Source organism: Astatotilapia calliptera, chromosome 16 (genome assembly GCF_900246225.1).
Source record: "Astatotilapia calliptera chromosome 16, fAstCal1.2, whole genome shotgun sequence".
Lineage (NCBI taxonomy): Eukaryota > Metazoa > Chordata > Actinopteri > Cichliformes > Cichlidae > Astatotilapia > Astatotilapia calliptera.
In genome coordinates, this window is record NC_039317.1 from 30,177,596 (window position 1) to 30,191,495 (window position 13,900).

The 13,900-nt window shown below is 40.6% G+C and overlaps 1 protein-coding gene across 1 annotated transcript in view; it reads right to left on the reverse strand.

Moving 5' to 3' along the window:
* Positions 1–2,866: 2,866 nt before the first annotated feature.
* Positions 2,867–13,900, reverse strand: part of LOC113008034 (insulin-like growth factor-binding protein 2-B) — a 28,912-nt gene continuing 17,878 nt past the window's right edge. Inside the window, exons 2-4 of the mRNA XM_026145150.1 lie at positions 13,388–13,518; positions 8,628–8,768; positions 2,867–4,770 (exon numbers count right to left, since the gene is read on the reverse strand). Coding sequence (XP_026000935.1) covers positions 4,612–4,770; positions 8,628–8,768; positions 13,388–13,518 — 431 coding nt within the window. The 3' untranslated portion in view covers positions 2,867–4,611. The remainder of the gene's footprint in view (positions 4,771–8,627; positions 8,769–13,387; positions 13,519–13,900) is intronic.

Genomic DNA, 13,900 nt, shown 5'->3' on the forward strand with positions numbered 1-13,900 from the left:
TCTTTTTACACCCAAGTCTTGAATCATTTTGATGGCAAATCACTGGTGACTGTTCTTGGGGACATTTCCCAGTGTTTGCAATTTCTACTTGATGTCACATGTACTTCAAAAATAAAAACTTAACAGATGTTCAAGGAAGCCCAATCATTCAGTGCAACTTTTATTAGCAAACAAATATTTCATTTATTGAGCAAATCATATATATGCAAATTATTTAGGCTTTTAAATCCTGTATACATTTGTTGCACATCTGCAAGCCACTTTTCAACCCACCTGCTCTTCCTTTTCTGCTGTGTCTATCTTAACCAGCCTGATATCCATTGTCACTGCCGCTCTGTTTTGTGCCAGGCTCTTGCTGGTGCTCTCGCCGCCTCTGGCTTTCCATGTATGCACATGAAAAAGCAGGGAGGTGTGAACTGCCAGGCCTCAGAATGGAGCCATGCCACCAAGGATAAATTACTCCAGATGGTGTCACGAACCAGGCTCAAAGGGAAAGACAAAATATGGAGAACACATATCACTTGTATGAAAAGTAAAATAAGTAATTAAGTAATCTGTTATGTCTGAATGGCTGCAGATGGCCAGGGTAAGTAAATAAAGAAGTAAATCAAAGTCAAATGTAAGTCAAAGGGAGAAAAGAGTGATTGACTGCTGAGGAACATAAAGTATATACCTGCAGATGAGCAATCTGCAAAAAACACCCATCCTGCTTGTTGAGTGTAAAATTACATTTAGCTGGAGCTGACATGAAGTTTAAGAGCCTGAGTGCCACAAATCAAAGGACCATCTTCTAAGTGGCAGCTGCTTGGAGGTTTTTGCCAATGCCACTTTTTGGCTAGAAACCTTCAATTTGACTAGAAGAAAGAAGTAAATGTGGCTGATGTAGACACAAATATTACATTTGGAACTAAAATATCAAAATATATCACAACAGAGTTGTTTTTGATCAAGCCACTAAAAGTACCTGCTGTGAATACTTGATAAATCTTATTCGATATTATCAAAGTAGTGTCTAAATTCTGTCGCTCCACAATTAGCTTCAGCACAGCTTTGATGCTCAAAATTTGTCCCTTGGCTTCCAAAGGGATCAACTCATATTCATTCTAATCAGGAGCAAATAAAAAAAAAAAAATACAGATTGAGATTCAATCCCAGTAAACACTTGATAAGTTTATTGCTCGGGAGTTTCACTTCTTATTAAGTACAAACTGAATTTTAGTAAATTATTGTCCCCAGTAGAGTCAAAAAGTATGATAGATTATGTTTTAGGCAGGCCTACCTCATGAGTGACTAGTTGCTACTCTATGACAGTGCAGTTGGTCAACTTTTTTACACTTTCGGTAAAACAAGACAAGGTGAGTATAAAGCAAACAAAAACTTAAAGGAACACAGAGTATAGTGTCAAATTAATTAAATAGTTAGTAGCAGAGGAGGTTGGTATTCGGTTTTAACTGCGTTGGTGTTAATGAAATGAACAGCAGGTACACTAGAGGGGCAACAATGAAACAACCTCAAAACAAGAACAGTTTGGCAGGTGGAGGGCACTGACATTTTCCAGCCCATCTTTTCTGACTGTTTTTTCACTAGCTCTGTATTTGACCAGGGTCAGTGTCCAACTCCCCTAGGATGGCACATCAATACATACCTTTGTCAGGTTTGCTATGTCTCTCAGCACAGTCTCAAGAGCATAGAGGAGATGCCTTGAGACAAGCAGATACTCTTGGACAGGACTCCAGAAGCTCCTTAACCCATCAGCAGGACCAGTATCTACTCAGGAACAGCAAGAGCCACAAAATTAGATCCTTCAGGTCACTTGTGTAAATATCCCTGACCAAACAATCAGAGAAAGATTTCATGAGGGTAGCTTTAGGGCCCAAACATCCTCTAGTGTGCCCTGTGCTCATGTCCACTGCACCATGGAGCCAGTTTGGATTTTGCCTCCCTGTGCTTTTCACAGATGAGAGTAGGTTCACCCTGAGCACATGTGACAGACGTGAAAGGGTCTGGAGAAGCTCTGGAGAAGGTTATGCTGCCTGTAACATCGTAAGGCATGGCGATGGGAGGCATATCCATGGAGAGACACACAGACCTCTATAGGCGTGGCACAAAAGCTATTCATTCATGTAGATAAAGTGTCAAATTAAACGTAGATAACAACTTCACTATCCTGCAACTTTTTTGATTCACGCACTGCTATTTTTACAGTGACAGTGCAACAGAGACTGAAATACGATTACATGAAATCAATGAGAGCACTTGCCTTAAGGGCCAAAAACTGTCTGCAAACATTCTTCCTCTCAGCGTGTATGAGTGAGACAGCACTGTACAGTAAGTTACAAATCATGTAATAAGTATTATCCTTACATTTACACTGGTTTCCGCTCTTAAAGTCATGATGTGCAGCAGTACAAAAGTGTGTGTGCATGGGGTTTTGTGTGTGTAGGTGTTTGTGTGTATGTGTGTGTATGAATGGGCTGGTTTATTCATAGACACCTTTACCACTTAGTATCACATTTGTCAATGTCAGCCTAATCCCTCCTCATGTCAACACTTAATTAGTAACCCTGGCAACACACACACACACACACACACACACACACACACACACACAAGCATGTCAGTCCACAGTATCGATAGGAATGGCCACACAGCGGTTTCCAGGGTTATTATCGTAAGTGTTGACAGGCAAACTGCTGAAAAACAACAACAGCTCTCTGCAGTTTATTATACGGATGGGTGTGGATTCCAAGAAAAACATGGATGATGTCAGATTTTACAGTCAAAGTTAAATTAACACAACATTTTCACTGCAAAATCTTAAAAAAAAAAAAAAAAAAAAGACAACCAAAAACTGCAAACAAGTCTGTTCCAGTCATGGGCAGAGCATTTTATTTCATTTTGCACATCAACATGAAATTTTGCAAAAGGTAATCAGAGAAAGCATTACTTGAAATAAAAACTTAATTATCTTAATTAAAACAGTGTTCACCAAGTATTACTGCTAAAAAATGTATGAGTATAGATAGTGCACACATCATCTTCAGCGATTCAAAGATTCTCCACTCAGCTAAAGAATAAGTGGGGGTTTGTCCCCATTTTGCCATTAGAATAACATTTAATCTGTGTCATTTATTATATTTATATAAATTAATAATAATTTATTGATTTATACAACAGTAGCAGTGTAGATTAATAAACATAAATGTAAAGTTATCCAAAATGCTACACTGTGAGTCTAAATGCACCAGCACATTAGGATGTCATTGCTGCTCATTGCGAGCTACAACTGTGCGATATGGAAGGAATAAATTTGAGTGGGACATCGAGTCTGATGCTTGTAGACCAGTGGTGTCAAGATAAGGCCTGAGGGCCAGAAATGGCCCAGCAAAGACACCAATTCTTAACACTTAAGATCAAAGTGGGCTGTATGTGGCACGATATTTAAAATGAGGTTTATATCCCTGTTGTGGGGTGTCCACCATGACGCCGTTGTGGAAACAGCTACTAGAAGCATCTTACAAACAAGCTTTTGCTATCACAATTCAGCTGCATTTTCTGCTCCATCAGAAGCACAAACATTTTGTTTTGCACGTTTAGTTTTTCATTTATTCTCCTTGATCGCTGGTAAGTTTAGAATTTTAATGCTCCATTCCTATTGGTTGATTCTTAGACAGTATTTATAATGGTAGACTCTCATCTTCAATTTCTAAAATTGCCAGCTTTGGGCTTCGATCACTGAGCAGTGTAAGACTTCTGATATGGAGGCACAACCAATATAATATTTAGTCTCTTAAAAAAGACTAACTGCACTTACTGAGATCCTACATGAGACATTTAAATGCAGATAAAATCCTTAGTAGGTTTAGGCTGAAAGTCTATATAATTAACAGATTAATGCTGATTTCATCAGACTAGGTGTAATGTCAAAGAGCTTTCTTAAAATGAAAAAAAAAAAAGCAGAAAATGAGCTGACTCTGCAGTTCCCCTTAGCATTGCAAACCATTTTAGCCCCTTTTAGATGGTTATTTTGCTTTTCTTGTCTCTGAATGGCCTCTTTACTTGTAGCCCTAAAAGTTATGCGTTTGCCTTATATTCCTTAAAAAGCTTTACTTTCGGACAGCTTTACATTAGCTGAAAATCACCAGAATGATGGACTGACAGAGCTGATAACAAGCTATCATTTAAAGACCTCAGCATGTTATTTTCAGAAGTTATAATGACACTGAGGATGAATATTAAAAGAAATCCAGATTTTTTCTGTGTGTATTAGATGGACACTTATCATGATCTAACTTGGTGACGACCCTAAGCCTAACACACATCAGAATGTATTTATGTCCCCCTGCCTCGAACTGTTGTTGCTTATGCATGTTTTTTGACTAGAATGAGCACTGTAGTTTGAGTGGATTATAATACATATCATACTGCTGAAAAATGTCCATTTACCAGCAAAAATACTGTAGTTCACTCTGCATTTATGCTCTTTTACTGAAGCCACTTTCCTAAAAAAGTATTATATCATACGAGTATGAGCTTAGTCATCACCTGTTGATGAATAATCCTCATAAATTTGGAATTGTGAAGAAAACCCAGCCCCATTTTGATGGTGCGCTAGTGAGATGCTTCTGCAGTGGGCATTGCTCTGTGCACCTCCTGAAACTGGTTACAGTTGGGATCCCCTCTGACTTTAGGTGTCTCTGATATCTGGACTCCTGTTAAGGGGTCAACACACCAGCATTCTCCCCGCTGGCCGTGGGTGGACATGTTGCACTGGAAGGAGAGAAGAAAAACACAAACTAGGCAAGATGGAAAACACTGGGAAAAAGAGGCGGGAGGGTAAGGAAACACAGTGAAAGCAGGGGATGCATTAATGAAGCATGGCGTAGGGTGGCTTGAGATTTGTGTTCATGTGTGTGTGTGCGAGGATCTTCTGGCGGCGGGGGGTCATTGGATGAGAGTGAGGACTGTGATTCGGGTGGGACAACACTCACCCAATAACAGCCTGTCCTCAGGTTATGCCCCCTACACACAACCCATCCACAGCCACACATGTGATCGCAAACACTCCCACACATACACGCACAAACGGAGGCATGCCAGCAGACTAGCTCCCCTGCAGAGCCCACCCTTCCCCCCCAACCCCCTGAAATGAGGTCGTAATTGAAGTGGACACAGTTTACGCCCCGCGTGCGGGGCGGCCGGGTAGGGGACGGCGAAAAGAATGAAGAGCTGGGGGGAAAGAAAAGACTTTCCATTTTCTTCCTTCGATGAGAAAGAACAAAAAAAGTGACAGTTACAGTAATTACCGCGCGACAAGGAGGGACAACTCCAAAAGGGAGCCGAGTGTTGAGGAGGTACAGTGTTCCTCCCTGGGAACCGTGGACTCTAGTCCAAAACAATGCTGTTGTTTGTGACCGGTGATGAAAATTGGCTGAGTGGTTGAGAGCCCTGCTTTAGGAAACGGTGGCGCCTATTCAAATCTTCTTTTCTGCTCTACTATCCTCGTAAGAAAACACTGGATATGTGACCTTGTTTGTCCTCCCCTGTCTGATGTCTATGGATGGGCATAATACAAATTCAAGCCCCCAGTCGGAAGCACAGTTCGTTCCTCGGCTTAACAAAAGTCTTCCCATGAAGTACGCCAAACAGTTTTATTGCCTTGTAACCTTGAGCTCAGAAGCTTGTTGCCTCATTCATGATGACAACATCTCCCCATGCATTTGTGCGTTTGTGTGTGTGTTTAAGAGCAGAACGCTAAGGAAGAGGCGGGTGTGAGAGTTTATTAAGAAAAAAGACAGGGGGAGGAGGCAGGTGGCAGGAGTGAGAAGGAAGTTATACTTTTGCCAGGGTGATTTTGCCAGGCTGATACAAAGGAATTGTGTGAGTGTGACTCAGACAATGAGAGAAAAGAGAGGGGAAACCCCACAAAGTAATACGTGGGTGAAAGAGGAAAAACCAAAAAGAAAGTCTGAGGAACTGAAATGAAAATGTGAAAAGCGAAGGAGGAAACATAAATGCACTCAAAACTTTAATGCGTTACACATGTATAGGCACAAGAATCTCCACCGATACCGAAAGCCACAGAAGCTCTTTCCCATCATCAAAGTCAGCGGTCATTACTTACATAACCACCAGCAAAGTTTAAAACCTGTTGACATCTGCAACCACTTGAGTTTGTTATGGTCTTGTGTTACAGATCACCACGAAACAGTAAGTCACCAGCAAATCCCACAGAGCATAAAACCGCCATGTATCTGCTCACTATGGGCTGAATCACCAAAACATGCCACAGCAATAGCAGGAACCGTAGGAGTGATGTCACAGCAGGTGTGCTGCTTTTTGACAGCAGATGGAAAACACCTGCTGTGACAGCACTGACTGGGGTGTGGCCGTTATTGTGAAACTCGTGAGTTTCCTGATGCGTGATTCAGTGTTCGTATTATTCAGCAAAGATGACAAACGAGTTTACAGTACATGTGAGTAGATCTGAATAATGGAATTAGTCCAACGACGAGAACGTTTTTTGTTGTTTTTTTTGAGTAGTTCAAATGAAGGATGAGGCGTGAAATTCAGTGGAACAATGTGAAACACTGCTTAGACACCAGTGTTTTCATTTGGTTTGGTGGTTTGTAATTTTCTATGATTTTCAGTTTTACTTAACAATAACTGTAAAAGATTTTATTGCCATTCTGAAACTGAAATGTGGCCACAACTGTATAACCTGTGTCTTCCGTGTCCTTTGGCTTTTTGTATAAGCAGAGTGCGGCTCTGAGCACTGTAAATGGTGCTCAGCAGTGGAAGATTTGATAAACAAAAGGGTAACTGGTCAAGAAATGATGTCTCTCAAACTGAACTTTTAGACTACCCTGGGCAAAGAATGGAAAACGAGGCACGTGGCATTGTAAAGCGCTTTGGGTGCCTTGAAACGCGCTATATAAAATCCAATCCATTATTATTATTATTATTATTATTATTACTTGGACAACAAAGGTGACCTGTTTGGGCTTGCTACTTTCTGTTTCCACCTTCAAACTGGTTACGGATTTACATGAGATTGTTACTCTAAAAATAAATAGATACATTTAGTGACTCACCTGACATTTGTATACACCCCATAAACAGAATCACATCAAAATAAGCCATAAGCACACAATACTCAGTCACTTGCACTCTCCTTGAATTTTAGAGATCATTTTGGGCATACCAGTATGTGTTGCACATGTTCAGAGTTTTGATGGTTTGATGAATGAAAGATAGTTTGGATCTGGTTTTCTGAACAACGGGGGCAGCAATTTAGATTTCCCCTTGATGGATGAAAGTTTCCTCAAAACTATATTCTTTGTTGTGCCTTTCTGCTCAGGCATTCAGTTCAAAAATCCTATTCCAGGATACCTGTACTCAAAATTAAATGAAAATGCTACCACATTAGGCTGTGTCCATGCAGGAATTAATTCAAGGTGAACAGAGATCATAAAAACTAATGACATATGGCACCTTCAACTTGGCAAGATAACTGCTTGGTACCCTAGATAAACTTTTTTAAACTTTTCTCAACTTCCAGTTCGGTGATTGAAGCAAGTACCAATGAGTGTGTAAGGTAATGCTGATTGACACATTACCCAGCAGTAGATACATAACAGTATAACCTTCTATCATCTCTTTTGAGTCTGATTTCCAGTGAGAGGATGAACATAAATATGCAATAGATCACATTTAGGTAAGATGACTGATGGACTCATCACACAACAACCCCCAACCAGGAGTCTAAGACATGGCTTTAAGATGTGTATCATAAAACTCGCATTATTAAACATCTTTGCTTCTGCTTGTGATCAAAAAGGTTCTCAATTCTAGTAACTTAACTAATATCCTTTTGGAGATTTTGTTGCCTGGCTCTCTTGCTAGTTGCTGTTGGGGCAGATCGATCTTAAAGTAGAAAGCTACTCAAGTCACAGCTTACAGCAGTTTGGCTACACTGACCACATCAAGGCTGGACAATATGTGGAATAAGAAACTCACTGGAGAGGCAGTCAATTATACTGTTGTGAAGATATCAGTGGAATCCACACTGACAGTCTGACCCTGAGAGACTAAATAATAGCAGCCCATCATCCTGCTGGTTGCACTCATGACCTGATGCATCATGTTCATGCTTGGATTCTCGGTCTTAGCTGAAGACAGCTGACATGACCAATAATTATCCTTTAAAAGAAAGTAACATCAGTTTGACGCACGGGTGGCTGAGGTCCACAGACACAGAAAGTTCTACCGGAATTTAACTTGAAGAGAAGATCATCTAAAGCCATTTTTTTTAATTTACTTGACCAAATTTGGAGATATTTTTTGTTTGCTTCTCAGGTTTTCCAGCATTGTTTGGCAGGCTTTTTGCAACAAGGGCTATTTCTTTCTTCCTTTTATGTCTACCCTCTCGTCAATGGGAAGTCTCAATTCTTTCTTTATTATGCTTCAAATTATATCCTGTAAGAATCTAAAACATAAAATAACAAAAACGTGAAAAGTCTTACCATACATATATCATGGATGGGTCTCTTGTGAATTTATCTGACCCAAATGTTCTCTTTTGTAAAATAATGTGACGTAGGACAGGTGATATGCCAGCAGCTCACCTGCTTGAGGTTATACAGTCCATGTTTGTCACAGTTTGGAAACTTGAGCTGATACAGGTTCTCCAGTGGGCCTCTGTTATCCTCTGAAGTCATTTTAGCAATCTCCTCTAAGACCCTGTCCAACTCCTGCTGACAGGCACTCTACATGATGAGGGAGAAAAACAACAGTGAGTAATTAACATGTACAAATACACCTGTAGTCACTTTTAGGCGAGGCAAAAAAGAGAGGTAGGTTAAATTTGACTTGTGCTGGAGGCCGAGCAAAATGTTCTCCAACAAAAAAAAAAGAACAGTGAAATAAAATACATCTGTGCATCTTGTAAAAATGTCACAAATATACACATTTATAGTTAACATTTTTATGAGCCACAGTTAGACAAGCAGCAGTTCAGCCAATATTATTGATGTGAGTCTGCTGGAGCGGAACGTAACTGACTGGGCTGCTTAACTCAACTGGTGGCCACGACCATGACCACACAGACACACACAAACCTGTGCTTTCATGCACGCACAAAATTCTTAGCACACTTTTCCTGTACTTACTCTTCTTGTTCTGCACATTTACAGTGTATTCAAGTGTGCACTGTAATGCAGACACACACACCGAGTGCCAGTCTACCCGTGGGATCAAAGGGGTCTGTTCTTATGATTAGTTGGCTGAGGATGAGAGAAGGGAGCGGGAGGAGGCACAGTCTGCCACGAACTTTATCAGACATCTGAACATATAGATGAAAAGCCCTCTCCCCCTCTCTCTGTGTTAGACTCCTTTTCTTTTTCCTAATAAAGACATACATAAACCAACATGTCAAAGACAACTTTTAGTTTCAGAGCAGAGTCCCTGCTCCTACATATTGGGATGTTAGTGGCCAGATTAAGATGGTCCCTGGACTGATTCTGGGCTGTATTTTGCCCATGTGTGTTCTTGAAAGACTCGTGTTGAGATTGATGTCTCAAGATTGGACAAGCAGTCCTTAAGTTGTAATTTAGACACCCCTTTTACAGAAGTGGTTTGGTGTAATAGTCTTTATCTTTTTATTTTTATTTACTGCAGCCTGTCACCACGACTGACCTGATGATGTGCCTGGAGTTTCTCTTCCAGTTTGGGAGTTCAGCTCCTAATACTTCTATTACCACTTAGGACTTTAACCTCCACATCTGCTCCAGTTGTTCCTGGCACTTCTTTATTTTCTTGTGCTCCTTCTTCCTGATGTTGCTGTCCACTGAGATTGCCACATCTATTAAAATTGTGGTCTTCATTGTCAACCACCACTATGTCTGATTGGTTGGCCAGCAACTTGTCTGTCTGGAACTCGAAGTCCCACTGCACTGTTGTTCTCAACATCCTGTGGTGGTATCTCTGATTGGGAGTTACGGACTTCTAATCTGTATATGGTACAGATGTGCCAGTACACTATCTTAGCCACATCTTCTGTCTGTCTATGATACATCCCATGCAGGGCCTTGGTCTTCCATAATAGTGTTCTAATACTCTTCAATCCCGCCTGTTAACCCCAAGTAGGTGGATCAGTAAATTCATGTCTCACTCACTTATGACTGACAGCTGATGGTTTCACCACTCCTGAATCTACAGTATATCTGTGTTCACTCTTTGTTATGAGCTGGTTTAGGGGGAGGCCTATGCAGAACCGCGTCACCTTGGTATATCCTGCACTTGATGGTAACTTGTGAAATTCCCTGGAATGGGTCTATAGTGTTCTCTTCCACAGCCCCATGTACTTCCTGATGAATGTTATCAGTGCACTGTTAGCCTCGTAGCGGCCGCCGGTCTGACTGTCAGGTGAACTGAACTTCAGGTAAGAAGTTATGACCTGCAGTCTATCTGGGTCAGATATAAACCAAGTTTAGGTGGAGTTTATTTTCGTTATGCTGAGTTTTTCGTACTGCGTACTAGCTAGCATGACGGGGTTTCTATACAGCTGGGTGGGTGCTATGATGTTACTGATGTTGAACTTTATTTTGTTCATAAGGTTAATTAGTAGAGTTGCCAACCGTCCCGTAAAAAACGGAATCGTTCCGTATTCAGACAAAATATTACGCGTTTAGTATTGAGGTGAAAAGGAACACAGTTTGTCCCAGACTTCAGCTACAATGAAAAAGACACAAAGCTGGAGTTATTCTGTCTTTTGCTGTCAGCTGCCTCTTCTTCTCTCATTCTCTCCCTCTCCCGTTTCTACTTCAATCATGAAACTGATCAGCTGGTTACTGTGCAGGGGGGGCAAGGTAGGGCCTTAACAGGGAGAGGGGCGCACAAAGAAATACTTTTCTTTCTTATTCTCATTTAAAATGTCTAGCTTTTAAAAAATAATTATTTGAGCCTTACAACAAACGATTGATAGATTAACGCATATATACCATCAAGACAGTGTACATCACTGTCACAACAGTGTTTGTTTTCATTCAAAGGCTTTATGATTTTTCCTATAATGGTGGGCCCAGAGTCAAAATGCCCAGGACAATTTTTTGTCACAGTCCAGCCCTGTATGCAGCTCATCTGCAGTCTGGTGTTACCTACATCTTCCTATTCAGAAGGCAGAATTTCCGAGTTCTGAGTACAGTCAAAGCACCACGACTGCAGTTTTTGTGTTGGATGTAAAAAGTGCACATGACGCTGTGACGTAGGCTAGAATCATGGCGGCAGTCAACGACGGTTCCCAGTGCGCTGTAGCCGCTGAATCACTATCTTCAGCAGTAGCTTTCTTTTACAGATGTTAGAGCACTGAGGTACCAGAGTGGATCTTTGGTCTTGGGCTCTTCTATAATTCCCACTTGTTGCATATAACCTCTCTCATTAGGTCAACAGTCAACAAAATAACAGCTGGATAGTCTGGTAGCAACATTGGATCAGTGGTTTGATTCCAGGTCAGCCTAGGCACCCAATGCTACTTGAGCCTATGTTGGAATATGAGTGAGCTGGCTTAATGAGGTCTGCATCATGTGTTAGGGAACTAGGGTACACTGATGAGAACCTGACTATTATACTTGTTATTGGATTATTGGATTGCAGTAATTTAATCTTTATGAATTAAGTTGGATACATTATATCTTACATTTTGTTATTGGCTTTGGAAGTTATGGACACCACTCTTCCCTGTGTCCCTCTCTGTACTGTGGAGCCACAGACTCGCCCATTGGTATCTTTTTCTATAAAAATGGGCTGCTTCCCTCTTACATGTCTGCATGTACTGAATGAATATGGCTGTCACAGTTTTTTTTTTATTTTTGTCAAAAAGAAAATTGAAAGAGACAAAAAGAGAGAGAAATCTGTCACAACCAGAGCTCTGACAGTGAAGCCTGTGTTCAGCATATAGCTCTATGATCTCCAATGACTATTCACAACAAAGTGCATATACTCAACACTAGTCATTTGAAGTCCCTCCCCTTGCCCAGCTGCACGACTCCTTTTACTGCACTGTCTCCTTTGTTGCTTCTAATGATCTTGACATTGTATTGTACCGCCCCGCTTATTATTTCTTGGTGTATTTTGTTTTATTTGGCTGCAAGCGAGGTTGTTAAATGAGGGAGAAAATGAGCAAAAGCATATCATTGTTTGTCTTATTGAGACATATATGGGCGTCCATATGCGTAGCCCCCTTCAGGCCCAAGCTCATTTGCATGAAACAGGATATGTGTGCTTGCACGCCAGCCCATTGACGACTTTCTAGGAACTGTTTTTAATTTTTTGCGGTGTTGCACTGTGAAATGATGAGTGAGTGCTAAAGAATGGAAGGGGGCGGGGTTTTAATGTAAAGACTGCATCAAACTGCCAACTGCCACTCCACTGTGGTGAGAAAAACAAGATCGCTTTTCATAGTAAAGGTGCTCATTATGAGCAGTTACTGAAGACGCCTGTGGCTGAATAGGGGCACTGTTGCTTCTGCAACTTTCTATTTAATTAACAAACGCATCAGTAAATCATCAGAGTGGAAATGTGTCATTATGTTTGAAAGCATTTCAAACACAAGGCCTTCAGCTGCCAAAGCTATACAAAGAATTTCTCTACAAACAAATAGTCGTTGCATTAAGAATCTGATGTCACTGTAACTGTCACCTCAGCTCATATCAACTGGTGTATTTTTCAACACTCACAGTTTCTATTATAGCACATAAATGAGCGCTTATATTAAAGCATGGTACAGGGTGGAAAATGTGGAGCCTACCAAGTAAGCTATGGACTGAGATTGAGCTGGGCCTGTAAAACGCATAAAAATATAGAGAATGTCAAGGATTAAAAAGTGAGTGTGTGTTTATTGTGTGCACATATTAATCTGTTTGTCTGAGTAAAACAGTGCCCAGAGGAGGGCACCACTGTACCAGACATTATTGCTCACACAGCACATTTTTGACCTTGTGTCACTGCTTCTTTTGATGGGCAAACATTTCGCTGTATCCTGTAATGATTATCTTTTGTAGGCCTAGAAAGAAGATGTAACATAGGCAGGTAACGAATAGGCCCCTACATTACACACTGCTGAGATTTTTTTTTTTTCTTTTCAGCTGTTTCTTTTTAACGACATGCTTCTTTGTTTCCATGTCAGGCAGATGAGCTGCAGGGGAGGTTACAATATATAATTACAACAGTTTTGCTCGTACGATTTATAATAACTTGTGGATCCAATTATGTCAGACATGGAGCCAATATACTTCAGGTTACCAGTTAGTCTACAAAAACAAATCCCAGTGAAATGAACCCTGAATTGTTTACCTGTAGCTAAATTATAGGAAAAAGATTTAACCCTGACCTGAGATACTCTCTGATTTATCTTCATCCTTGTTCTGCGGTCCTGAAGGTATTGTTCGAGGGCGGTCTTCTGCCAAATCCATGGGTTTAGAGGCGGTCTCCCGGTGAGTGGATTTTCAGTCCCATGCACCTCTGCAGCAAATAAACACACAAAGCAAATGCAGTTAATGTGTAGCATATGTCCAGATAAACATTCAGACTTCATGGCTTTTTGGTTTCGATCCTTGTGTAACATTCAATACTTGTTAGGTTCCTAGAAAACCTTATTTTGAGTCATTTGTTTGAGTATGAAAGTTTTCTTGTGGTTTCTTTAGTTAACAAACAGATGTTGTACACACTAAAAATTGCCTCACAGTTTTTAGTGTGTACAACATCTGTGCTTACTAAAATGCTCAAGACTCATCTATATTTATCTATTCAGTAATCAAAGCTACTATTAAAAGTAATTATTTATCTAATAACAGGCCCTTTGAAAAGTTGTCTTAATCCTAGAATTAAAGGACAAAGTCATTCT